Source organism: Myripristis murdjan, chromosome 13, assembly GCF_902150065.1.
Source record: "Myripristis murdjan chromosome 13, fMyrMur1.1, whole genome shotgun sequence".
In the NCBI taxonomy this organism is placed as follows: domain Eukaryota; kingdom Metazoa; phylum Chordata; class Actinopteri; order Holocentriformes; family Holocentridae; genus Myripristis; species Myripristis murdjan.
Genome location: NC_043992.1, coordinates 9,396,994 through 9,422,669, shown reverse-complemented (window position 1 = coordinate 9,422,669; position 25,676 = coordinate 9,396,994). Strand labels below are relative to the sequence as shown.

Below are 25,676 nucleotides of genomic sequence, written 5' to 3'. Positions count from 1 at the left end.
TTTTTAGAATTGCTGTAGCACTTTTAAAGTTATCTGGTTAATTGGTTAATCCTGCTTTGTGGATTATCCCCAGATGCACTGCTTCATTTATGAATAAAACATATTTTTTGTTTGAATTTTTGTAATCCTCATTACATTTTTTCTAAGATGACTGAAAACACTCAGAGCAGTGCTGTTATAATGGCACTGGAAGGAGTTGCATTAGATTTTTAATGAAATTTACAAAAATCACAAGCATTTTTTGCAATTTTCATCTGCTTCCTTAATTTAACTGTCCAAAAACACGGCAAAATACACTCTGTGGCCACTTTATTAGGTCCACTTGCACAATCAAATCCAATCCAGTCCAACTGTTGTGCCATAAAGTTTCCTTTCCTGCTGCCTATAATGCTCAGCTTTTCTTGTTGTCACAGTAATAGAGGTGTTCATTCAGTTCTATATTTGGCATTGAGCTCATAGTTAGTGCTGCTGTTGGAGTGAACTGCATTTTATGAAGAGCTGTTTCCACTATTCTGTCCCACTCATTGTATGTAGATAAAGAGGACAAAAAATTAGAAACACCTCTCAGTATAATGTAGTCCAGTGCAAGACCTCTGCAAACCACAACCTCAATAATAAACAGAGAATTAAAGTGACACATTCTCCACAATGTCAGCAAAAACTGAACATTATAAACTTTGTTAAAAGGTAGAATTTATGGCAGAGCTGCTGACCTGAACTGCATTAGACTGGACAGGTGGAGCTGAGAAAGTGGACACGGAGAGTACGTCATACCTTTTAGATACTGTGACACAGTTCAGGCTGCAACATCCTCCAACACCCCCACCGCCTCCGGCAAAAAATGTGAAACATAAAATCAGTGTCAGGACTATTACATGTACTATGTCAACGCCAGTCACCTGGACGTGAGAGTTGCAACCTTGCACCTGGAAGGTTGCAGGTTTGCATCCCTGCAGCAGCTGGAAAGATGAGGGTGAGGAAAGTGAGCGAGGAACACTCTCCCCTCACTAATCCTGAGGTGTCCTTGTGCAAGACACCGAACCCCCAGCTGAGCCCTTGATGCTGCTCAGTGGCTAACAATAGAAAACTAGCTTTGTACTGGGCAGATCCCAAGATGAATGTGAATGTGATATGAACTTTGAATGTGAAACAAAGTGGGGCTGGAGCACAGCATGCATGGGTAAATAAAAGCTTAAAAAAAAAAAAAAACAATGTTAAACCAGATGAGGTTATACACAGTATAGGTGTAACTGCATCTAGTTTAAAATATGATACTCTCCCTGTGACTAGCAGGAGAAAAAAAATACTCATCCTCCTAAGCAACAGAACATCCACACACTTTATGGATGTGCACTTATCTTGTTTTAACATTCACCTCGCCTATTGCTGTTTCATTATCACCGCAATCCCTACACGCCTGTCAGAAAATTGGTTTTATGCAACACGCCTGAACGAGGGGGAGAAATTACTGCGCAGGGAAAAAAAAAAAACAACACAGAGACAGGAATGATGAGCAAGGAAGGTTAAGGTGTAAATGAAAAAATATATTTAGCTGCACTGCAGTATACTGTACATGAGCAAAAAAAAAAAATAAAAACAGGATGGGAATTCAGATTCTGAGACCTGTTTGTCATTGAATTTGAATGTCCCGGATCAAAGTGCATGGAAGGAAATGAAATATGTTGTTTTTTCTGTGCAACAGCAACAACAAAAAAAAACCCAACAACAACAACAACATTGTGGTGTATCGAAGTGAGGAACAGTACAATCGTGTGATAACACTGAGACACCTGTTCAAGGTTTTCTGCCGTCCCGGGGATGCCGAGATAATAAGCACAAATAATATTCCAAGCAAGCCGAACGCTGATAATTGTGTCTCCAAATGGCTATTTGTGTCTCGGCTGGATTCAGTTAACATCGACAGCAGAGCTGAAGGACAGGAGAGAGAGACGGCACCCGACACTCTTCTGTCGCATCTGGGTGAGAAAGCCGAGACAAAGACAGAGTCAGACATGCAAAGGTCGTAGGAATCAACTGATACAGGTTACCCAGAGGTTATTATCACAATTAATTTTATTATATGTCTCTATTTGGAACTTGCATTGTACTCTGTCCCCCTACTCTCTCTCTCTCTCTCTCTCTCTCTCTCTCTCTCTCTCTCTCTCTCTCTCCCAACCCAAACGGTCGAGGCAGATGGCCACCCACCCAGAGCGGGTGATGCTTGAAGTTTCTTCCTGTCTCTTGGAGAAAATTGTGGTTCCAGAGATGAGCTGAAATCTGTTTCCTCTCCATAAAAGCACCTCAAGATAACTTTTATCTTATGATTTGACGCGACACAAATAAATTTGAATTGAATTGAACACTTCTGAGCCAACACCAACAATACGTGTTAGTAATCAAGGATACTGATAACCACTATGCAGAGCTCATCATCATTTGTAGTACATTTGAAAACTGTATTGTCAAAATTTACAGTTTTAGAAATACTAACACAAATGTTGCCTTGAATTATCAAATGTTTAATTAACATTATTGTATCAGTGAAAAACTGAAAAAAATTAAATTACTTAAAATTACTTAAAGAAAGCAAATAATAAAAATAATTAGTAAATAATACAATAGGAAATAATAATAACATAAGGGGGAAAATGTAGCGTAAAAAATAAAAAAGGAAAGTACCAGAAAATAAGAAAAAAATCAAGAACTGAAAAATGCAAAAAAAAAAAAAAAACCTCACATTTTAACAAATGTCATACAAAAAAATATATTTAATTATTGAAATTATATATTTAAAAGACTGTCATCAGATTTTTAATGCATTTGCAAATGCAATTTAATACAAAACCAGTGGGTTATCTGGGATGTTGCCCCGCCCACTCACTTTTGTTTTACTGTCTCTCAGACAGAGAGGCAGCGTCGTATTGGTTTCCAGCTAAATCAAAATCATGACATTGATTTCTGAATAATTCTTAATATCGGTGCCTGTTACAAAACATCAGCATGAGTCGAGGAGACGGCCTCTCTCTGTAGGTGTGGTGTGCTCATCGGAGCGCTCCAGCTTCAATCAATCCAACCCAGTCTTTAAAAAATATAATATTCAACAGCAGAAAAAGCCCAGCAATATTTGGGGGAAAAAAATAAAGTTAATTTGCTTTCCTGTTTTTCCGAAGTCCTTGCTGTTTACAGGAGGTCAGCAGGGCGGCCATATCTACCTCTTTTTGCATCAGTGGGGTGTTAACACAAGATCAGTTTAATCGATTGAACAACTGCAAGTAGAGGGGAGCCTGAGGGTAGCTTTATTAACACGGCGCTATCGATTCAGTCAGGATTTCTGACAGCGACGCACTTTGTAGCTTCCACTTCAACTCCTCTGTTTTTCCTCTCGTTCCATTTAGTATTCCATTTCCTCCTCGCGTTATTGCAGCCCTATTGCTCATTCTGTCACCAAAATGCTGGAGAAGAAAATTCTAATTTGTGTCTATATATATGCAGGACGCTCATCTGTGTACTCGCTCTCTCTCTCTCCAAAGGCGAGTCGGTACAAAGCCTGAGAGAGGAGGCTGGAGATTCCAAAAAGTCAAGTGAAAAGTCAAGGGCAATATGAAGGAGAACGCGTACAAAGGTGTGTGTAGCTGCGCTGTGCTCTGTGGAGTGTAATGTATAAATGTGCGTGTGTGTGTATGTGTGTGTTTGTGTGTGTCTTCGAGGTGAATCAAAGCCTGATGTGCAGGGCTGCGCGGAGCTGATAGCTGACCCATCAAGCGTGGCCCACCTGAAGCAGAAAGGGGAGAGAAAAAAACCATCCACATCTGAAAAAAAAAAAAAAAAAAACCCACCGGAGAGGATTGCCAAAGTGCAGCGCTGCACTGTGCGCATCTAAAAAGGCCTACCTCAGCCACAAACGCGCGCCTCAAACCTCAAATCCTCAGCCGACAATAGTTGCCTACAAAAGGCAGAGCTGAGAGCAGAGAGGCTGCGGGGTGAGAGAGAGAGAGAGAGAGAGAGAGAGAGAGAGAGAGGGAAAGAGAGAGGAGTAACAGACTTGTGTACTCCTCTCTCGCCGGCTGGATGTCCTCGCTCTCAAAAATAACAATAAGCCTGTGTGTCGTCCTGCTCGGAGGCTGAAGAACCCTGGCAGTCAGTCAGGTGACTCGGCCGTTCACGTCACCACCATTACCAGACCAAACCACTGCTCCTGTTTTCCCAAAGCAAGCCATTGTATTTTAGAGCCCCGATATCATTTTTCCTCCCTACTACGATATGAAAATGAACTTCCAGAGACTTCAAACTCTCTTCACACCAGTTATTCCATCACTGTAATAAAGTCGTCCACATTAGTTTCCCTAAAAGCAGCAGCACTGTTGGGCTCTGATGACTCGAAATTGGGCGGAGTGAAACACTCCCTCCGCCAGGAAAAATAGTCTACAGGGAAATGTTTGCTTTTCACAGCCAATTATCAGTTCTGTTCGGTTTATGAACGGTGACTGCTTTGTCAGCCACAGAAACAGAACCGGTGCTTGAATTCGGGCCAGTGCCTTGGGCTGCGAAAGGGCGGAAAATTTCCAGGACATTTCTGGACATTTTCCAGAAAATTTGCATGAGAAGTTAGGATTGGGCATTTTGGAAATATTCCAAGTTGGAAGCTTTCAATGGGAATTACCGAGAATTAACTGGAAATTGGAGGTAATCTATACAAACTGTGTCATATACAAACCTAAATAAAACATTTTGTTTTGTCATAAGCAGACGTGTGCACAAAAAAAAAATAAGGATGTTGAATAAAGTAAATATATTCCCTATGATCCCCCACCCAACCCCTGTTCCACCCTTACCTTCCCCTCCCCATGGGACAAAAAAACAAAACAAAAAAAAACACCTGTTTCCAATATTCTGTCCCTCCCCGTGTATATAAATAGGGAGGACAAAAAACTAGAAACACCTTTCAATATAATGTAGTCCAGTACAAGACCTCTGAAAACTACAACCTCAATAATAACCACAGAAATAAATGTACACATTCTCCACAATGTCAACAAAAACTGAACATTATAAACTTTGTTAAAAGGTAGAATTAAGGGCAGAGCTGTTTACCTGAACTTCATTAGACTGGACAGGTGGAGCTGAGAAAGTGAAACTGAGGGTAAATATATATGTGTATATATATATATATACATATATATATATATATATATATATATATATATATATATATATATATATAGATAGATAGATAGATAGATAGATAGATAGATAGATAGATATAGATAGATATAGGTAGATATAGATATATAGATATATATAGATATATATAGATATATAGATATATATATATTCTGGCAAACTGGGAGGGAAATTGGATTTGTCCCAGTTCCCAGTGTTCATTGGAAAGCTCCATTAGTTACTGGGCTATAAACTCGAAATCCTGTTGCCAACTCGTTACAGAATGAGCAACTGCCCTGTCTTTTTTTTCTTTTCTCACAACAACCATCATATTTAGCTACTTTTTCAGCTCATCTAAAAAAAAGAGTTAATGTGTTCGCACAGCATTTGGCAACATTACAGCTGATGCTGATGGACATACATATTCAACGCTCCCCATATGTGGTGCAGCCCCTCCCTGCGCTGAGAGGGAAAGGCCTCCACTTGGTCAAGTTAGATGGTCTCCCTCTCTCTCCAAGTCCAGCTTTGCATGTAAATACACTTAATGGCGTTATTCATATGCAAATCACCAAATGACTATCTGACTGCCACAGGCATTTCAGACATAGAAGTTCAACAAGGACCTAATGAAAATACTACAGGCTCCTAGACACATCAGCTCTTGTCCCACTTGCCTTTCTGGCAAGCGGACGAAGCATCACAGCGAGAAAAAGCCCGAGCCAAGAACAACCCCAATCAACGTCGCTGCATGTTTTTCACACCATCGCCCAGGTTGACGGTGGCAGAAACAATCACAGCCAGATGACAGAGTCACGACTCCCCAGCTGCCAAATTAAGTGCATCTACATGTTTCTCTGCTCCCCCGGAGTGATGTTAAGTGAGGCTCCACGTGGAAATCCTATAATTGAACCCTTCTCAGGTCTTTGGTGTTTCTTTTTTCTGAGGGCTAAAGTGCAGTCAAACAGGAGAGAGAAACACTCCCAGGGACAAAAACACTCCTTGTCGCTGATCTCTCGCCTCCCCTCACAGTTTCATTCATTTCACATTCATTTCATAATTAACTGCTTCCATTTCAAATGCATGATGAAACGCAGGGCAAAACAGTGCACATCACTTCTCGAGTGAGAGGATGGTACACGGTCAGAGCGCTTTCTGACTTGAGGAGGAAAAAGTGAGATAAGACATAGAAAATAGAGACATAGTGATAGTGAAAAAGAAAAGCTGATATGTCAGTGCATCTGTTCCCTCAGCTCCTTCATCTTCACCTTCAGTATTTTTGTATATATATATATATATATATATATATATGTACTACGCATTTACCGATTTCCTGGGAAAGCTGCACATTCACCAACTCTGTGGTGAATGTGCATATTATCTCGTTATTATGCAAATTCCCTGACCAGACGGAAAATCTGGAAGGCATTCCCTCATTTCCAGATGAAACGGTTAATGTGGGTGGAAACCGCTTCAGTGCCACACAAGTGAGTCTGGCTGTGTGCGTGGGTGAATAATCAAAGGCCTCGTGCCTCTACACCTTTTTATGCAGGGATGGCGATGATTTACTTTTTGCAAACACTGTAGGACAAACCTGTAAAACCAACGCCGCATCAAGTCCTTCCTCAACATGATGATATGTTGAACACACAGGGCGAAACACAGGGAGAAACACGCACGTTTCCAAACAAGTGAAAGTCCAGGATTGTGCAGAATAAAGCTTGCTTGGTAATAATGCGACAAATCAAATCCATTACTAAATAATCACAGGACTTGAGTGTTTTCGAACGTTGCTCGTTTGGGTAAATAATTGAATAAAATTAGGACATCCACCAAGTGTTCATTAAAGGCTTGACAGATTACAGGTGCATCTTTTTACACATGAATGATAATGAACTGGTTCAGGCACCTGCTGCAGCACTAACCTATAAAATCCACCCGTTGATGTCAGCTGGTGTTGAACACAAAAGCTTTAGGGTGTCCAGCTGCCGTGCACAACATAACAAAAAACACAAATATGTTTCCGACAGTTTGGCATAATCAGGGTTTGGGCATGACCAAAGATTCCTCATCTCATGTTGTGGTGCTGAATAAAACCTACATGTACAAATGGCTGTCAGAGTTTTCCACAGAAGCCAGTTAAAAAAGGAAACATAGTCACATGCTGCGAACTACACATGACAAAATGTGGTACAGTGGGTATAATGAAAGGTAAAAAAAAAAAAAACAAGTCCCAATACAGATTTTTTTGGGGGATATTAAATAGCTTTTTTCTTGTTATTCTCATATTTGAACTGGAAAGTAGATCCGGCAGGTAGCATGTGGTGCAGGAAACTTCTGCATGGTATCCAGAATAAGCACCCATACAAACCAACAAGAACAAAATGGATTATGCCAATATATTAAAAAAAAAAAAAAAAAAAAAACAAGTCCCAATACAGATTTTTTTGGGGGATATTAAATAGCTTTTTTCTTGTTATTCTCATATTTGAACTGGAAAGTAGATCCGGCAGGTAGCATGTGGTGCAGGAAACTTCTGCATAGTAACCTTGCACCAGTAAGAAACAACAAATAATTGAACTTACACACACAAAAAAAAAAAGGTACCGGGACTGTTTTTCATATTGCTATATTATCTGTGCAATAATTCCTGCTTCTATTGCCACCTGAATTGACGCTGCATTACTTTGCCACAGACGGACGGAGTGAGACGGAGCGATAGCAGCAGAGAGGCGTCTCCTCGGCACTACAATAGACTTGTTCCAGGGCAGTGGCTGCGGAGTGGAGAGGTTGTTTTATTGAATGCTGCTGTCTATAGAGCTGTTTGACTGCTGTTCATTGAACCGCTCACTGCCTGAGTGTAAACACCGGAGTCATGAGGGAGAGGCAGAGGCAGCTCCTCTGCAGATGAGAGGGAGGTTGGCCCGGATCAGTGTGGCTAGAGCGCCACGGGAGTTTTCACAGATACACCGTGTTCTGTTGCCGCGGCACTCAAAGTGGGGACCAGGAGCCTCCAGGGGTTCCCATAGCAACTAATGATGTAATAAATGTGGGATAATGTAATAACTGGTCAAAGTGAAACACCGATGTCTACACAGTAGGTGCAGTTTGGAGATGGGCACCTTTGATTAAAACAGTGGTTTATATGGCCTCTGTTTAAGCAATTCTAGTGAAATGAAAAGGTGCTAAATACAGTATTTTATCATCAGAAAATTAGTATCACATTCAATTTAAGATAAGTCTAATTTAAAAAAAAAAAAAAAAAGGAGATAATTTGGGATGATTGATTGACAACTGAAGATCTGGATGCTCAGCAAGTTATCATGACAAAATATCCATCTCTAGGCATGTAGGTTGGGTTTCTGAACGTCTGGATTTTATTCATTTATCTTCCTTTTACACTTTTTTTTAATGTAGTTATTTATCTGTGTGTATTAGGGTAAACATGAGTTATCAGCTGCAGTTTCTTGCCTGCTTCCCTGCCATGAATTTCTAGGACCGCAATGGAAACAAGTCTTGTGACTTTAATGCCTTATCTTGACTAATTTTATTGTATTGCATGCTCATGTGTGTACTGTATTTTTTAATTAGTCAAATAAAATCAATCAATCAACTGAGCCTCTACGGGCCTTTCAGAATTGGCAGGAAATTTGCTTTTGTGCTTTTATGGCACAAAACAAGAAGAGGGTGCTGTTTCAAGGACTTGCAATTTGCAATTTGGAGAATTAACACACTAATACAAACAATACCACCGGTGTTTATGGTATTTAAATCATGATAGTACTATTAATTTGGCAACAAGGATTTGATGACTAAAAAAAATCCTAAATGTCACTTTAACTTCTTTGTGTTGTTGGAGATCTGCTGGATCCCTCTCAGTCTCTTACGGATGATAATCATAACGTTGGAAGATAATGTAATAATGTCAAAATGTAATCAAATGTAACTCTAATTAGGTCAATCATAGTAAATCCTGTTAATGTAGTTAATTAGAAATATTATAATGTCTTGCAGATGATATTTTAATAACTTTAAATTAAAATGTTACATGCTTATATGTTTTTATAGTAAAGTAACAGACAGTTAATGTAGTGTATTGTACTGTAACATCCATCTTAGAAATGCAATCTATCCAGCAGCTCTTACATTATCAGTTGCTTGATATTCACTAGGATTATTTCTATATTTGTTCAAGTTCTGCATTTCAAAACCAAATCCACAAAAAAAAAAAAAATATATATATATATATAGATATGTATATATACATACTTACATATCTATATCTATATCTATATCTATATCTATCTATAGATATAGATATAGATATAGATATAGATAGATATAGATATAGATATAGATATAGATATTGATATAGATATATATATAGATATATCTATATATATATAGATATATATGACGTCAATAACAAGGGGATGCAATTTATGTCATTTGGCAAATACCTGATGACAAAAGATGTACTCTGACCTTTGCAGGACACATAAAAAGATGAAAAGTGAGTGAGGAAATGTGCATACCTTCCTCTTTATGGGTGGTGATAAAATGGGCCTCTGCGGGTCGGGTGGGCTGCCTAAAAGCATATCCTTTCCTGTGGTCATTGACATCTTGACAAGCTGCCGCTATCTAATCAACCCCTCCGCCGTTTTAATCCTCAGGCCCAATCTATTGCCTTCTCCAATTTCCTCCTTTCTGAAAGGCAATTGCAGAGTGCAGGGCATTTTAATGGCTATTTGAGAGAACGTACTTGAAGGCACCGTGGCTCGGTACAAGGACCTTTCATTAGATTGTCGTCTTTGACTGATGTGAAGCACTCTGTATGGCACAAGGACAGTAGCAAGGGAGGGGGCAATGGATTGGAGAAAGGGAGCGCCAGGGCCTTGCTCATGATTTTCTTTTCTTTTTTTTTTTTTTTTTTTGTGCTGCAGATGGATAACTTCAATATGAAACCATCTACCTAACAAATACAGTCTCAAATAAGAACCACTTGTCAAAAGTGCAACGTCTCCACCACATATGGCACATCCAAAAGCTTGGAGTTACACTGCTGAGGCAAATTTTAGATTGAAGTGTGGCTACTGTCAGCAAATCAATCAATCAATCAATCAATCAGTGAATTAAATAAAATGTCAGAAAATATCATAAACAAGGTTTTTTGGTTCTTCCAAGTTGAAACTCCATTGCAGTTTTACAATTTAGTCCAGGCAACTTGGGATACAAAAAGGATTTGACAAGCTAAAACGAAATTCAGCAGCTTTGTGCTCTTTGAAGAATTGTTGAGAATTTCTGCCTGGTATTACTGCATAGTATTAACGCCTACAAGTAAAGCGGGAAACAAACAAACAAAAAAACAACAACAACAAAAAAAAAAAAACAAAGCAAGAACCGGCATTCCACTAACAGCCTCCAGTGACCACAAATTTCCTTTTTCATAACTGGATGCCAGGCTATGTAAACAGAGAAACGTAGAGAATGAGGCAATATAATGTGTCCTTTACTGGTACTGCAAACAAGCCCATAACTGCAGCCTTGTGAATTTGTGCTGAGGCCAATGTTCACTCAACATGCCAGTTAACTCTTTGAAGGAGATGCAAGTCAACCTTCCTCTCGCTCTCTCTCACTGTCTGACAGTGCACAAAGTAATGTATGAGCCGAAGGGTAAAGACATGCATGTCTATGGTAATGAATCTCATGCATAATGTACCAATCGCGTGCGGCTTAAGTTGAATTAATTATCCTCTGCTCCAGGTAACCTTTCTTAGCGTGTCATTCCTGGCTTGTTTCTCAGCTCCTCTGTCATTTAGCATGCATGGGATTATTAGTCTAAGTGACAAAGTGATAAACCTGTAGACCTCGGCATGCAAACATGGTTCGGTGCCTTTACAGGAACAAGCTCAACAACGGATAATATGCTACGAAGGCGGACGATGACAACCAAACAACTAAACACAACAAACTTTGAGATATTGCAAATACCCCAGAAAAATTCCCAAAAGCGATTGGGTGGCTGCTCTCACAGGAAATGAATGTTACCTATTCCTCTTGGCTACTGTCTCAGCAGTGACAAATGCCTTGTAATCAATCTCTGCCATCACTCCAGACAGGGACTGAAGATAGAACTGTGCTTTATTGAACTGAGGTGGAGTCTGGCTCAGCTGGAGCAGTTGAGGCTATCGATTGATCAATCGATACCCTGCACTATCCGCGGCTTTAGAGGGCTTCTTAAAGATCCTGTCCTACCAACCCTTTGCTGACTGTTTGTTTAAATCTGGTTCCGACTCTCTTTGGGGAGATTACTCCGTGGCCTCGGCTCTCATCTTTGCTGCGGTCAGCTTGGATTCAGGACGCATGAACCAGAGCACGCGAGGAAGCCAATCACCAGGCAAGCAGACTGTCAAAGTAACTGCAATCCACAATTCCAAAGCTGAGAAAGAAAGAAAGAAAGAAAGAAAGAGACTATATTGCATTCAACAACTTCTTTATGTAAAAAAAAAAAACTAGAATAATGTGTAGTTGTAGCCATGCTGGCAATTTATAGCAATTGTTATGTGTTTCACTGTTAAAGGGGATAGCTCACCCATTTTGAAAAATGTTATGTAGAACAGTAGTGGTGCTATCTTTCTCTCATTGTTACTGAGTGCTGGATACTAGCTGGATGCTCCAAATGCTAACTGTTAGCCTCCTGCCATTCAGACTGACTTCCCCCCAGCTAGCAAATTAATCGCCCCAATCCAGTCAAAGAAGGTTTAGCATCACTTTAAAGTGTTGCAAAAATAAAATGCACATGAACAATATTTTTGCTCAAACTACTGTTTATAACTGTATTTTTGCTGTTATCAACATACAGAAAGATCCGGCGACTTAAAGGCACTTCCTGTATCACTCCGCAGCAGCCACAGAGGACCAGCAGATAGAGCTGCAACCACACAAGAAAGTCCCACTCTAGTTCCACTGGTAGTTTCTTTTTTTTCTTTCTTTCTTTTTTTTTTTCTTTGTAAAAATTCTGGTACACAACCTCAAACTCATCAAACCCAAACTTTGTTTATTTAACAATTTGAGCAGATTAAGTCTTTTATTTTTAAGAGGAGCTCTCCTCAATGATATCAAGAGAGCCAGTACAGGCGCAGCTTGTAATTATCAATAGGATGCTGTCACGACTGCAGAGATCTACAGAAACACCCACCGTACACATATTGACACCGATTCATCCTGATAATACAGAAGGTCAGCAGGAAGGCGTGAGATTTGAACTGACCTGCACACAAATCCCTTCATTATCAGGAACTGTAAAACAAAGGTGTGGAAACGTCTGACATGGTGAACGCAAGGCCCATTTGCCAGCTATCGGATGGAAAGCGGGCTCCATGTTGCCATGAGGTCTTATTATGTCCTAAGATAAGAGTTGTGACCCCGAGCTTCTTCTCATTTCTTCTGAGCAGGGCCAGGTGAGAGAGAGGAGATTGAACAAAGCTCACCTCAGGACTCGACGCGGTGGGGTGATGAACTCATTCTCTCTCCTTTGCCAGAAGCAATTTTCACATATCCCCCCCCCCAACCCAGATTTATATGCTGTGAATTCTCTGCACTTCAGTCCTTCAGGACCTGCACAGTGAGAAGTTATTTAGCGATATGAAATTTGGACTTTGGTGGAATAAGAAATTAACTTTTCCTGCAACGTCTGTCCCCCCACCCCCCAACCCCAAACCAGAGCTGTTCAATGTGTTTTTATTTTATACGTTCGTTTTCTCTACATGATTGTTCCTATTTGGGATTATACAGGACTAGAGCCAATCCCAGCATGCATTAGGTGCAAAGCAAGAGGACACCCTGGACCACTCAGCTACATATCAAGTTCAATGTTGCATTCACACCTCTGGCTCAGCGGGGAGAAAACACACATCACATGAATGCATCATATCAGCTTTTCCAGTACCCCATGACAAGTCTGCTGCAGAAATAAACACACAGCTGAGGACTGACCGTTATGAACAGGACTCTCATTTCATGCTAAATACCATTCATATTAAGGTATTTCTGCATTTTTTCCTCGCAGATTTGTCAAATGCCGGTATTTTTTTGCCCTACATTTTTAATTTAGCCTTTGAGGCCTGAGCAAATTCACCTGATTTCTTTCAAAAACATTCGGGAAAAGTGCAAATAGCAAATTAATAAGAAATTACCTGAAAATTTAAAATAAATAAATAAAAAATGACCAGAAAAAAAATTTACCAAGAAATTAGAAAAGCATTTTTGGAAAATTAGCAAACTAATATATATTTTTAAAAAAAAAATTTAAAAAATTAGAACTATTTTTATCAGAAAATTGCCACAAAAAGTGGCAAAGTGATGAGCCTACAGGAGACGAGAAGAAAGAAAGAAAGAAAGAAAGAAAGAAAGAAGAAACCATTTAAATTGATCTGTGATTGGAAGTGGCCATCTTGGATTTCACTGAGCATTTTTACTGTTGATTATGTTTTGCAGTCCTGCCGTTTCACAAAGAAACCCACAGGTTCGGGGTTTCCAACAGGAGGAAGAGCCAAAAGTTGACTGTCCAATAATCCCCACCGCTCCTTATCAAAGTCCTGCATCAGGGGAAAAAAAAAAAATCTGGCTTATCTTGTAAAAAGAGACAATCAAATTAGGATTCTGCAGGAACCAACACAGACCTCTGAAGTAGATTAATGAGCACGATTTTCCAGATAAGACAAATTAGAATCGCAGTCTTTACGTATAGTGGCACCGATTGATCCTGCAGGTCCACCAAACATCTTTGATGCATGTCCAACATTATTCAAATTCCAGATTCGTTTAGTCTGTCTATCCAGCGAGGGAAGCCTTTTAATTTAGTTGAGAGAGGCTGAGAAGACATTTTAACCGCAGGATATTTAAAGAGGTCCGTAAACAAACAAAAGCAGAGGACAGATAATCTATGAGCAATTAATTAACGGCCACAACCCAGCCTCATCTGAACACCGGAGTCACTTTGAATAATGAAAGTAAATGGAAGATGAGGAAAGAAAACAGTCTTGGTTTTATCTGGGGTGTTATCCTCCTTATCTCCTCCTCGTCTTCCCTCGCTTCTCTTCGCCTCATCTTCTCTCCTTCTCTTTCCTCTATTTTCCCCTCCTCTTCTTTTGCCCTCCCTTTTCTCTTCTTCTCTTTTCACCTTTATTTTCTCCTCCACTTATCATCTTTCCTTCTTCATTCCCCACACTTCTGTGCTCTTCTGCTTCTCTGCTCCTCTTTTCCTCTCCTCTGCTGTCTCACTCAATCTCCACTTAACTCTCTTTCTTCTTCTCTCCTATCCTCCTCTGTCATCCTTTTAATTTCTTTCCTTTGTTCTGTGCTTGCCTTCTCTCCTCCTCTCACCTTTTCTTTTTATTTCTCCTTTTGCTCTCCTTTCCTCATTTCTCTTCATCCCTTCTACCTCCCCTTTCTTTCCTATTTTCCACTCCTCTTCTTCTTTTCTCTGTTCCTTTTTCTCCTCACCCTTATTTTACTTTCCTCTTTTCTCGTCCTCTTCTCCTTATCTTTCCTCTCCTCCACATTTCCGTCTATACTCCCTACATTTCTCATATGTGCTCTTTCTTCTCCTTCAAATTGCTTTTCTCCTCCTCTCCTCTCTCCTTTTTTGTTCTGCTCTGCTCTCTCATTCTCTCCTCACTCTAGTCTCATCCTCTGTCATCCTTGTAAATTCTTTCCTTTGTTCCACCCTTTCCTTCTCACCCATCCTCTCACCTTTTCTGTCCTTTCCTTTCGTCTCCTCTCTTCTCTCCTCCTTCCCTTTCCTCTTCTTTCCTTTTTTTATTCCTCTCTTCCCCCACATCACAGACATGAAGCAGCTGGGAAACATCATTGAAGATGATTTGCAACCACATATTCATTTTTTATCCTAAATATATTAGGCCAGGCATCTGGAAGGTCAGCCGAGTAATGGCCATTGTATATTTTATGAGCAGCAGGAAGCAAAGCTCTTGGAGTTAATCATGTGGATGAGGGAGGTTTTCAGGTGGAGGCAAAAGCGCGACTTAAATCATCTCGTCAGCCTCCCCCAAAAGGTCAGACGCTTCAAATCGACACTAAATACCTAGAATGGATAGAGTGGCGGTAATCATTTAAAGTGCACAGCCATCGTCTTCAGGCCAAATACACAGGCAGGTGAAACTGGACATTAGATTTCCCACTCTTTATTCACTCACTCACTCACTCACTCATTCATTCATTCATTCATTCATACATCCATCAGTTGTTCTATTAAAATGGTTAAAGCAAGTCTTTGGCAAATTGTTGGCTCCATGGTTCCATTCCGGCTCTTTAGTGTTCACTGTGATGACAGAAAGTGAGCCACTACTTTTATTTTGAAAGGGAGAAATTGTGGCTAAATGCCAAACAATCTTAAGGGAAAAATTCACCCTTAAAGCAAAAGAAAGTTGGGTTGTAGACTTCCATGTATGTCCACATGGTGCTGAAGTATCCTCATTAGCTGCTCTGTGCTAATTCACAATTCTGGATTTCTTTCACTCCATACACTTCCACAGAAAAACAGCTCCGGTAATAATGCTTTTAGTACCCAAATAAACTTAATCAAAGTGGATCATGACAATATGAAAAACAATGAGTCCCGGTTCCCATTTTTTGTGTAATTCCAATTATTTATGAAAGTACTATCAGGCTGTTTCTTCCCGGCACGAGGATACTATGTTTGCTGCAGGCGCTACCTGCCGGATCTATTTTCAAATAGGAAAATAACTAGAAAATAGCCATATAATTAAATCAAAAATTGGGTACCAGGACTTGTTTTGTGTTTTTACTGTAATTTTGGTGTAAACTGCTCTGTTCATGTTCATTTGAGGCGACTATTTTGCTATGCTTTGGAAGTGAATGGAGAGAAATAAATACAGATTTTGGATTAACAGATCAAGTAACGAGGATATTTCACCACCATGTGGACTCACATCCATCCATCCATTCATCCATCCATCCAAAGTTCAATTTTGCTTTCAACACCACAGCTGTTTTAGCTATTGGTTGTTGTTTGGCGGTAGTTTTTTCTTTTCCCCACTGATAACTGTCCAAAAATAGATGCCAAGAAATCACATCCAAATATTATCTTGTTTAAAGGGACACATTTTTTAAACATCTTAAACATCAGCTGTAAGCATCAGGTTGTGGTGTTAGCGCCTCACGATCACAGGCATCCTCCTCACCTCTGTAGCCAGTAAGGAGGAAATCCGTCACTGAAGAGGTAAGAAACACGTGAATTTATCTGTATTCTGTCTCTGGAAGAGACAGAACATTTCAGAAGTTCTTCCCAGTATGAAAAAAAATTATTATTACTCTTTGAGGACTCAAAAATATTAATTTGCTTTTACTTTTTTGATTTGTAAGTTATTGGGGGTTTAAAAATAAATATCCACAAAATATGAATCTAATATCCACTATCAAGCTAACCCCGATCTCAGTGGAACAAGTTTTTTGTGGTGTGCAAGCATTCTGGGAAAAATTAAAAAAGTAATTGAAGTAGAAGTAATAAAAGCCAAAAGAGACAAAGCAGGTTTGGGGATGTGTGTACAACAACAAAACAAAATGCTAAATTGCAGCACCTCAACACAAAAAACTCAAATTATATCGATCTATCAATTATATCAGAGTGGATTTTTTTTTTTTTTTTTTGTCATATAGTCAAAAGCTGCTGCTAATCTTGTAATTTGAAGAAGCTTCAAGACACAATAGCTGCCATAAAAGATGCCATTGAAAATCTGTGTACAATATGAGGCTTAGCAGTATTTAAAGGGTATTAAGAGTTGATGGACTGATTGTTGACATCAGCTTTATTAAATGTAATCTCCTGACAGCCAAATAATAATCCGAACAAAAGGCAAACTTTCTCATTGAACTGATAATCCAGAAGCCAGTTTATCTTGTCGGAAATAATGTGAAGAAACCTAAGATGGCTCTTCAAAACCGGTGGGACTAGAAAAACATATTTCATATTGACATGAGGTCTATCTGTAAAATGTTTCTGGTTAAATCCTCTTATAAATAAAATACACATGCTCAGAGGAGACACAATGAAAGCTCATTCTGAAAACCAAGAGCGGATTGCCTCACGGCTTTGCAAGCTGCGTATCTCTGAAGAGCCGGCCCGGAGAAGGTTCCAGAAGTATTGTTGATGAAAAATTAAAATGTTAATTGCAGCCATCCGTCTGACAATAGGGTGCTGCCGCACTCGATATTTTAATAGTTTAAACAGGGACGATGATTCGGGAGTGATTTGGACATGGACTGTGGCCGAGGACGTTACCGGCACGAGGACAGCAGAGTGTGTGTGTGAACCAAACCCCAGCGTGTCAGCCCGCGAGGAGCGTGATCCAATAGGAAGTGTAAACAGCACGACCAGAGGAGGTGTGTTCACGTGCACACGGACACGTAGGTTCCTCTGTATGAGATTTTTATTTTATTTGACTGATCGGAAACAGGAGGGTGCTGTTCACTGTAAACAGAGAGAAAAGTTTCCATCCTGTTTGATCTTTTAAAAAAAAGCTCAAGAAAGACCTTTGACCCCAGAAGTTATGAAGCTTTTTGCCACAGGAAGCAACAGGATTTGAGGGAGGTGTGATCTTATTTCTGAAAAATAAATACATAAATAAATGAATAAATAAATAAATAAATAAAATAATGCTATGGGACCACAGAGGAAAATTAGATCTGTAGCTAAATTCAGCAGTGTTCTGTATGGCCCCAACCAAAAAACAATTAAAATGACTAAACTAAACTACAGTAAACTCAACTAAATTAAACTAAACAAAGCAAAGTTAAACTAAACTAAACTAAATTAAAAATAACTAAATGAAGCTATAAACTAAGCTAAACTAAACTAAACTAAGCTAAACAAATGTAAACTTAACTAAATAAACTGAACGAAAAAATAAATTAAATTAAAATGAACCAAAATAAAATAGAATGACGTAAATTAAAATAAATTAGATAACATAAAGCTATGTTAAGCTAAACTAAACTCAACCACAACTCAACCAAGCTTAGCAAAGCCAAATTAAATTTAACTAAATGAAACTTAATATAATAAATTAAACTAAAATAAAATAAAATAAACTAAATGACACTTCATCATGTTAACTAAGCTACATTAAACTAAAATATGGTAAAGCTAAACTAAACTTCACTAAATGAAACTTAATAAACTAAACTAAAAAATAAAAAAAACTGCTGTGAGAAAAAGCTTGCAGTTGTTTGTATGTTGGTCTTGTTGGTTTATGGTTATAAACATACAGAGTCCTCGCCGTTCATAAGCGAAATGAAACGCTGAATCTTTGAAACAACAAGCAGCGTCTTTAACGAACCAGAGGAACCTTGTTACAGCCACGACAGTTCTCTAAAGAACCGTGGCTCATCGGAGAACCCTGAGTCCGGCCCACGTGTTTGGTTCGCTCCGCCTCACCTGGATCTCCACACCATAGCCCATGTACACAGCGACGGTGTAGCTGCAGTCCACGGTGGACGAGAAACTGGAGCTGGCCTGCGGCGGCGCCTCAATGTATCCCTCCGCCCCGGTCAGGTTCAGCTGGCAGGGAACTGCAAAGGAAAGCAGGCGTCCCGTGAGCCCGTCTGTCCCTCACGCTCTCATACACAGGTTTACAAAACACAGATACACACTGTAGTTCTACCTACATATACATACATATGCAGATATTTGTTTTTTATATCGGCTGAAGCTGCTGGTTGTTATTTTGTGTCAGTGTTCAGTATCTTTGAATTCCAAAACAGCTGCAAATTTTCAGTAAACCAAAAAAAAAAAAAAAAAAAAAAAAAAAAGTGAGGGAATGAAAAACAAGGAAGATAATACTACCGCTAATAATAATACAAATAATACTAATACTATCAATGCAAACACTACTAATACTACTAATAAAATAAGCTAATAATAATGGGAATAATACAAATAACACCAATACTAATACTAATGCAAGAGAATTCAATTCAACTGATACAGAATATAGGATAGAATATATTACAGTTTTTTTTGATTGCTTGAACTCATTTTACAAATGCTTTGCTCACTGTGCCAAAACTCTAAACACAACGCAAATAAGACACAACACCTGGAAATAAACCATACACATTTATGGCAAACTGAAACTCAGTCATCAAAACTTAAAAATCATTTGTCAAAATGCAACTCTGATAACAAAAGGATACACATTTCTATAAAATGAACACACTTTCACAGCAGCAAGCAACACAACAATATACTTAACACAAAACACTGCAGTTTTTACTGCTTTTCATTTTTCTTCAAAAATGATTCTGCAAAGCTCAAAATAGAAATTAAGCACATTTTTCACAGTAACAACTGTTTGCAAAATAACCAAAAAATAAAAATAAATAAGAAAGGTGTAAACTCAAAACTGAATACAGTATAGAGTATACTGTACTTTACAGTTCAGTTTTTTTCAATCACTTTTTCCAGTATAATGAAACTGGGATCCACTTTGCCATCATCTTCACCTCCAAACCACAGCAGAAGTTTTCTTTTGCAAATGTGTTCATACCTTTTCATTGGATTCACACATTTTTCACACTCTTTTGCACCTGCATCACTGTGAAATCACTAGTGCACCTGCATCACTGTGAAATCACTAGTGCACCTGCATCACTGCCCTTTCCACAAATCACCATTCACCAATCAATCAGTATGCACCTAAAAAAAAGGGGCCTATAAATTGTATTCTGTATTTTTTTCAACTCCTTTGAGTTTTTCTGTGTAATACTGTATGTGAATTACAGTATTTCAGTTTTTGCCATAAATACAGTAAAAATTTCACTTCAAAGTCTTTCTGAGTTTGGATGCAGGTCTTTACTGTAAGTTCACATTTGAATGTGTAGCACACAGGAGAACCTTGTTCAAACTGATAGCTGTACTTTGTATTCTGCTGTCAACTGTGTTACAGTAGAGCTGATTGAAGGAATCTACTCATTTGGGCAGAAGTTGAGTTGTTTGAGGGAAATATTGGCTTTTGCTACTTGCTTTACAATATGTAACTATGCAAATTGTCAAAAAAATATGACTGCATACGCACAAGAAAAAGTGAGGTTGAACCTGCTCAGACTGAAAAGGGTGTGTTGCATTTTGGTGTTGAGTATGAAGTGAGTGAGTGGCTGGATTAGTTGCACTGGGTGCTGACAAAATGTGCTTTTGCTGCATGTTTGAAAGGTTTTGTCATGGTAAGAGCCTTTTTACAAACATAAATAAACATACATGCATTGTATGTAAAGTAAAAATAAAACAGTACAACAAAATCAAACTACGTACAGCTACAAAATCTCATCCACATCGCATACGATGTCTTCCTGTGCCTCTTTCTCTCACCGCCTCCACGCAAAGTACTCAACATGGCTGACATGGGGCCTGTTTGTAGTGCTTAGGCCCTGACTGATTGGTGTTCAGTTTTCTAAGTAAGTGCTTTCATGTGTGTGTCTCGGGTTTTCTAATTACCCGATGTGTTTTGTATTTTGAACATAAGTGTTTTCCCAATTGTAACCACATGCTTTCATTTTTGAGCGAGGTGTCTTCTGTATGAAATATTGTCTAGTGTTAAGGAGGAAGTGTGTTGCAGAATTGCAAACACAGTTTAAAGCAGCACTTGTGTCTAAGGTATGGCCACGCTGTGTTTAAGGTTTAGTTCCAATGACTTCAAGTTTTGTCACATTGGTTTAAGTGTATGTTCTTAGTGTGTAAGCAATCGAAAAAAACTGTAAAATAAAGGTCTTCCAGCTGTGTAGTATTCTACAATCAGTTCCACTGCACTGTATCTGTCATTCTGCAGGTTTTCTCACGCTGTCACATTACGTTTCTCACGCTGTGATTGCACTGCGGCGTCAGGATAGCCAGCGACAAGCTTCTCTGTCGAAGCCGAGAAACATAAAGTTGACGCTGAAAATCGCCAGTTCCAGAGTGAATGGACTGATTAGTATTTATTTACTTTATCAGCTGCAACAAGTACCAACCTGGGGCCTGTACCATAAAGCTGGATTAATATAGCCAGGGTTTCTCAAAGTTATCTGGCTTCACTTAACCAGACATCTGCAATCCGGATTTTCAGTACCATAAAGCCGGCTATCAACTCGCTAATTGAACCCAGGCTTTTCCATTCTAGATCTGTGCATACTCACATAAAAAGGGTGGAGTTTGCTGCATATGACCAATTGCAGACAAGGAAAAATCGACCCAAGCCGCATACTTTATGACGGAGGAGTAGACAATAATCTGAAATAAATATGAGGAATATTAATCCATCATCCAGGCAAAAAGCAATACAGTTGCAGCTGCTAAGAGCCACAAGGAAGGCTGGCAAAAAAATCACCGACTGTGTCAACGCGTAAATTAGTGCGATTATAATATTACTTTCCCACCATGACGGCACGAGTAGATCTGACTACAGTAACATTTGTGTGCTCAGTAAATTAATGTGTTTCCCACTCAGCCATACACTCCTGCAGATGAACTGGCCCTCTCTAACAGTGAGGGTCGACCCTTGATGGAGGTCTGCCCTCAGTTTGAGTTTCGTCAGAATCTTCACTTTGATTCAAATGATTTTGATATTTCATTTCATAAAGCATCTGACGCCTCGGGCTCTAGTTTCGCAGACCAGGCGAGGCGGGGGCGTAGCGCAGATGCGCTTCGCCAACTGGGTGTGGCCTGTCGGATTTTCCAAGTTTGGCACGCCGTTCTCGGTGGTGCAAGTACTCCGCCGTCCCTCCTACCGGCGCAAGGGAGGAGAGAAGTCGTGGAGTGGGTTTGACAGAGCCGATTCACATTTAACCAATCAAATGAGCCCCTGTCCTTGCCTTTAAAATGTGCTGCGCGAAGGCGTAATGAAAGTTTACACAGCTGACATGGAGGTCTATTAGACCGGAGCTCGGAGCGGAGACCGGCGAGCTGTGCAGACATGTCACCAAAACCTCACAGGCAGGCTTCCGGAATGTCAGGCACAATGCAATAAATACCGAAAAAAACACTATTCAATGCTACGATCACAATCAGCACATACATATATCTCCATATCAACTGTCCCGTCACAGCTGATGTCAGATCAAAGGAGATTGGCACCGTTTGTGCTGATTGTGAGGTTTTGGTGATGTGCGCCAGGCAGCCAAACTTCGACTGCGCCAGCTCCGCTCCGCCTTGCGCTGAAAGTAGACGTGGTTTCAGATGGCGAGCTTTTGGCGCACCTCGGCGAAGCCTTTTGGCACGAACCTGTCACTGCGCCAAGCCGAATCTGTCAGCACCTCCCCCCGCTGCGCCACCACTCCCATCTCGGTGAACATCCGCCTGCGAAACTTGGACACTGTCCGCCTCTGCCGTTTCGCCGGTCGAAACTAGCTCTGCGCGGGGTTCGCCTCACTGCGCCACCCCGCGCTGCGCCGGGAAACTAGAGCCCCTCGTGTTTATTCTGCTGGTTAAAATATTATTTCACTGTCACTTAAAGACTGTAAAACATTTGGCATCAACTGTCTCATGGGCAGACACCCTAAATACTAAATATGAGCAAACTAGTGGAAACCTAAAGGAGCCCAGAGGCTGGCATGTCTTTTATCAGGCTTTTATTTAACCCTCTGAATTAAATTCCCCTAATTTATTTTCAAAAATATTTTTAAAAATCATTAAATCAAGATAAATTTTTGGTTGGACGGTGTAGAGTCATGAGTAAAAAAAAAAAAAGAAGAAGAATTCCTTCTTCCTCTTCTCTTCAAACTTGAAAAAAAATGTGAGCGAAAAACAAAGAAGTCTAAGTAAAATGTATTAATTTTATAAAAGAAGAAGAAGAAAGGGGAAAAAATACTCAGCCTAACTTGGAAAAAAAGGTGCATACATTGTGCACCTTGATCCACTGGGCAGGCCATTTTCCAAGAGAGCTGATTGGTCAGTGGGTGGGGCTTTTATACCTGCTGAGCTCTTATCCTGAACTTAACCTGCTCCGGAGCAGGTTAGGTGTTCAACGTATGTTACCACAGCAACATACCCCGATAAAAAGTAAACCACCTTTATGGTACAGAAAACCCAGGGTTAACCGTGAAGTTACCTCGCTAAGCCGAAATCTAGCTTTATGGCCTCAGGTGTGGTTACTGGGCTGTGAACACATCGCTGGGAGAGGCGGCATTACAAAACAAACAGGACTCGTTTTCTGCCAGTTTTTCCTGAAGGCTCAGAGGAACACAGATAGAAAGTACAGGGTTAGGGCTACTAACGTCTTTTCAAAAGAGTCAAGCGGCTTTTGGTCTCTTTTGCACACAACAAGGAGCCATGGTCACAGCCCTGCATGTAGCCTGGACACTCATGTTATTGATGAAATGCTCGCTGATGCAATTTATTAGCACTATTTATAGCCGTTAATTAACAAAATATTGTGTGTGGCCACCGTACCCACAGTGATTTTCATAGTTGACCCCCTTGTTATTGAGGTTGAACAACCCTGACATACACTTACACGTTTACACACGTATGCACGCATGTACACACACACATACATGTGTACAGATATATACACACACGCACACACATACAGAAACACTCACTAACTTTGTTTCAAGGTTGTCTGATTCCCTGCCTGTCTTTCCCTGTGGGTAAGCACTGGGACAGGACAGTTGAGGACAGAATATTTTCCAGTGGCCTTGGGGTTTTCGGCTCCATCACCTTTATCTATCCCTCTCTTGCGCTCTCTCTCTCTCTCTCTCTCTCTGGGTGAAAAAGTAAACTTCTGCTGCAGCGGCTTCTTTCTGAGGAACATCCTGTCTATCCCCTTGACACTTCACCTCAGGGACCGTCCACTCCAGCATCATTACCGCACTCCGGTCATTCACCGTGTGTCCGTCTGAGCGTTGTCGAGTGGGATTTTGCATACGGCGTCATCGATGTATGCGCTTTGGACCGCATTAACACCATTCCCAGCATCCCCACCATCCCCGATCAGCTGACCCACCACAACTCTTCCATCCCGCTCCTCTTGACCTGCACAGTTTCTAAACTCCACTGGGAAATTTCAGAGCTGGTATTCATTTTCCACATTCACGTTCCTCATAATTAAGTGTGTGGCAGTCTTGTGTTGTCCCTTTTTGGACCTTCAGATTGAGGGTCAGTGGCTCAGTAATACTACGGTAATTAATTTGAGCCTCATGGCTATGTTGTTCTGTGTGAATGTGAGCTAGGCACGTGGGCGCACTCAAGACGACAACATCTCATGACAAAGTCTCATTAGAAACGCTGAGTTCACTATTGCAGCTCTCATGTTCAAATATGAGGAGTTTGAATTTACTCCAAATATTTGTAATGTTTCATTACTGTTAGTCACGTTTGCATGTAAGTATATAAGCCATATTACTAAGTTAAAATATTGGTTATCATCTAAGGAGGTCCAATTATTAACATTTGCAGAGGCCCTATTATAAAAGTTTAAATCTTCCTCTGTTCATATACATGTATGATTTAAGATGTTTAATGAGGATATTAATGAGGACATTATTAAATTTTTATTTTGTTTGACTAGTTAAATCTAAAATTGGTGCATTTTCAATAATCCATCCTGTTATTACAGACAGTTTCAGACTAATTCCAGTCTCATCTCAGCTATACTGTTTGGAGTGGCTTGTCTCAGTTCACCGTGGCTAAAATCCATAGCAATAACAGTAATAACAATAACGAACCCCCACCCCATCCATCTCTACTCAGTATTTCATTATTGCAGCACAAAGATTGTTCTTTCTGCGAGGGCTTTAGATTCAGTCGATGAATACCTTTTAAACGACATTTGCAAAACACCAGGGAGCAATATTCTGCTCCTGAGCAATACTATATTTGAAACCTGAATAATAGGGGGCCTTTGAAATTCTGTCATAAATTATATTCTGGTCAGTGGTCGGCTGAAGTTTGCAGTAAGGTATTTCTAGTACTGGATTGGACACACTTGGCAGATCAGACACAGCACCTAGGCCCCCCCAACCAATCAGATTTGTTTTTTTTTTTTTTTAAAGCTAAAAAAAAAAACAAAAAAAAAAAAAAAAAAAAACAGAAAATAACACAGATTACATAAAATTTGCTCAAAGAAGAAAAAGATGAACGACAAGAAAACTATTTCTAAATAACAAAATTAAATGTTAAAATCCTTGTGTATCTACATTTAGCATTTAACCCTTTGAAACCTGAAAAATTCACTTGATTTCTTTAAAAAAAAAAAAAGAAAAATATGACAGCATATTAGCAAGAAATGACCCCCAATTCCCAATAAAATAACAGTAAAAAATAACCAGAAAATTATCAAATACTTGTTAAACAAGTACCATAAAATCATAATTACATATTTTCAATTATATCAAGAAATTACCTTGAATTACCATGAAATAACAATGAAAAGATGTTTCAAAACATTACTAAAATGAAGAAAATCTGCAAAAAATTACTCCAAAAATGGGCTAATTCTTGGGTTACTTAT

General features: G+C 39.6%; 1 protein-coding gene across 1 annotated transcript in view; it reads right to left on the bottom strand.

Moving 5' to 3' along the window:
• Positions 1-25,676, bottom strand: part of sez6b (seizure related 6 homolog b) — a 191,246-nt gene that overhangs the window by 88,996 nt on the left and 76,574 nt on the right. The window contains exon 3 of the mRNA XM_030067513.1: positions 18,632-18,765. Coding sequence (XP_029923373.1) covers positions 18,632-18,765 — 134 coding nt within the window. The remainder of the gene's footprint in view (positions 1-18,631; positions 18,766-25,676) is intronic.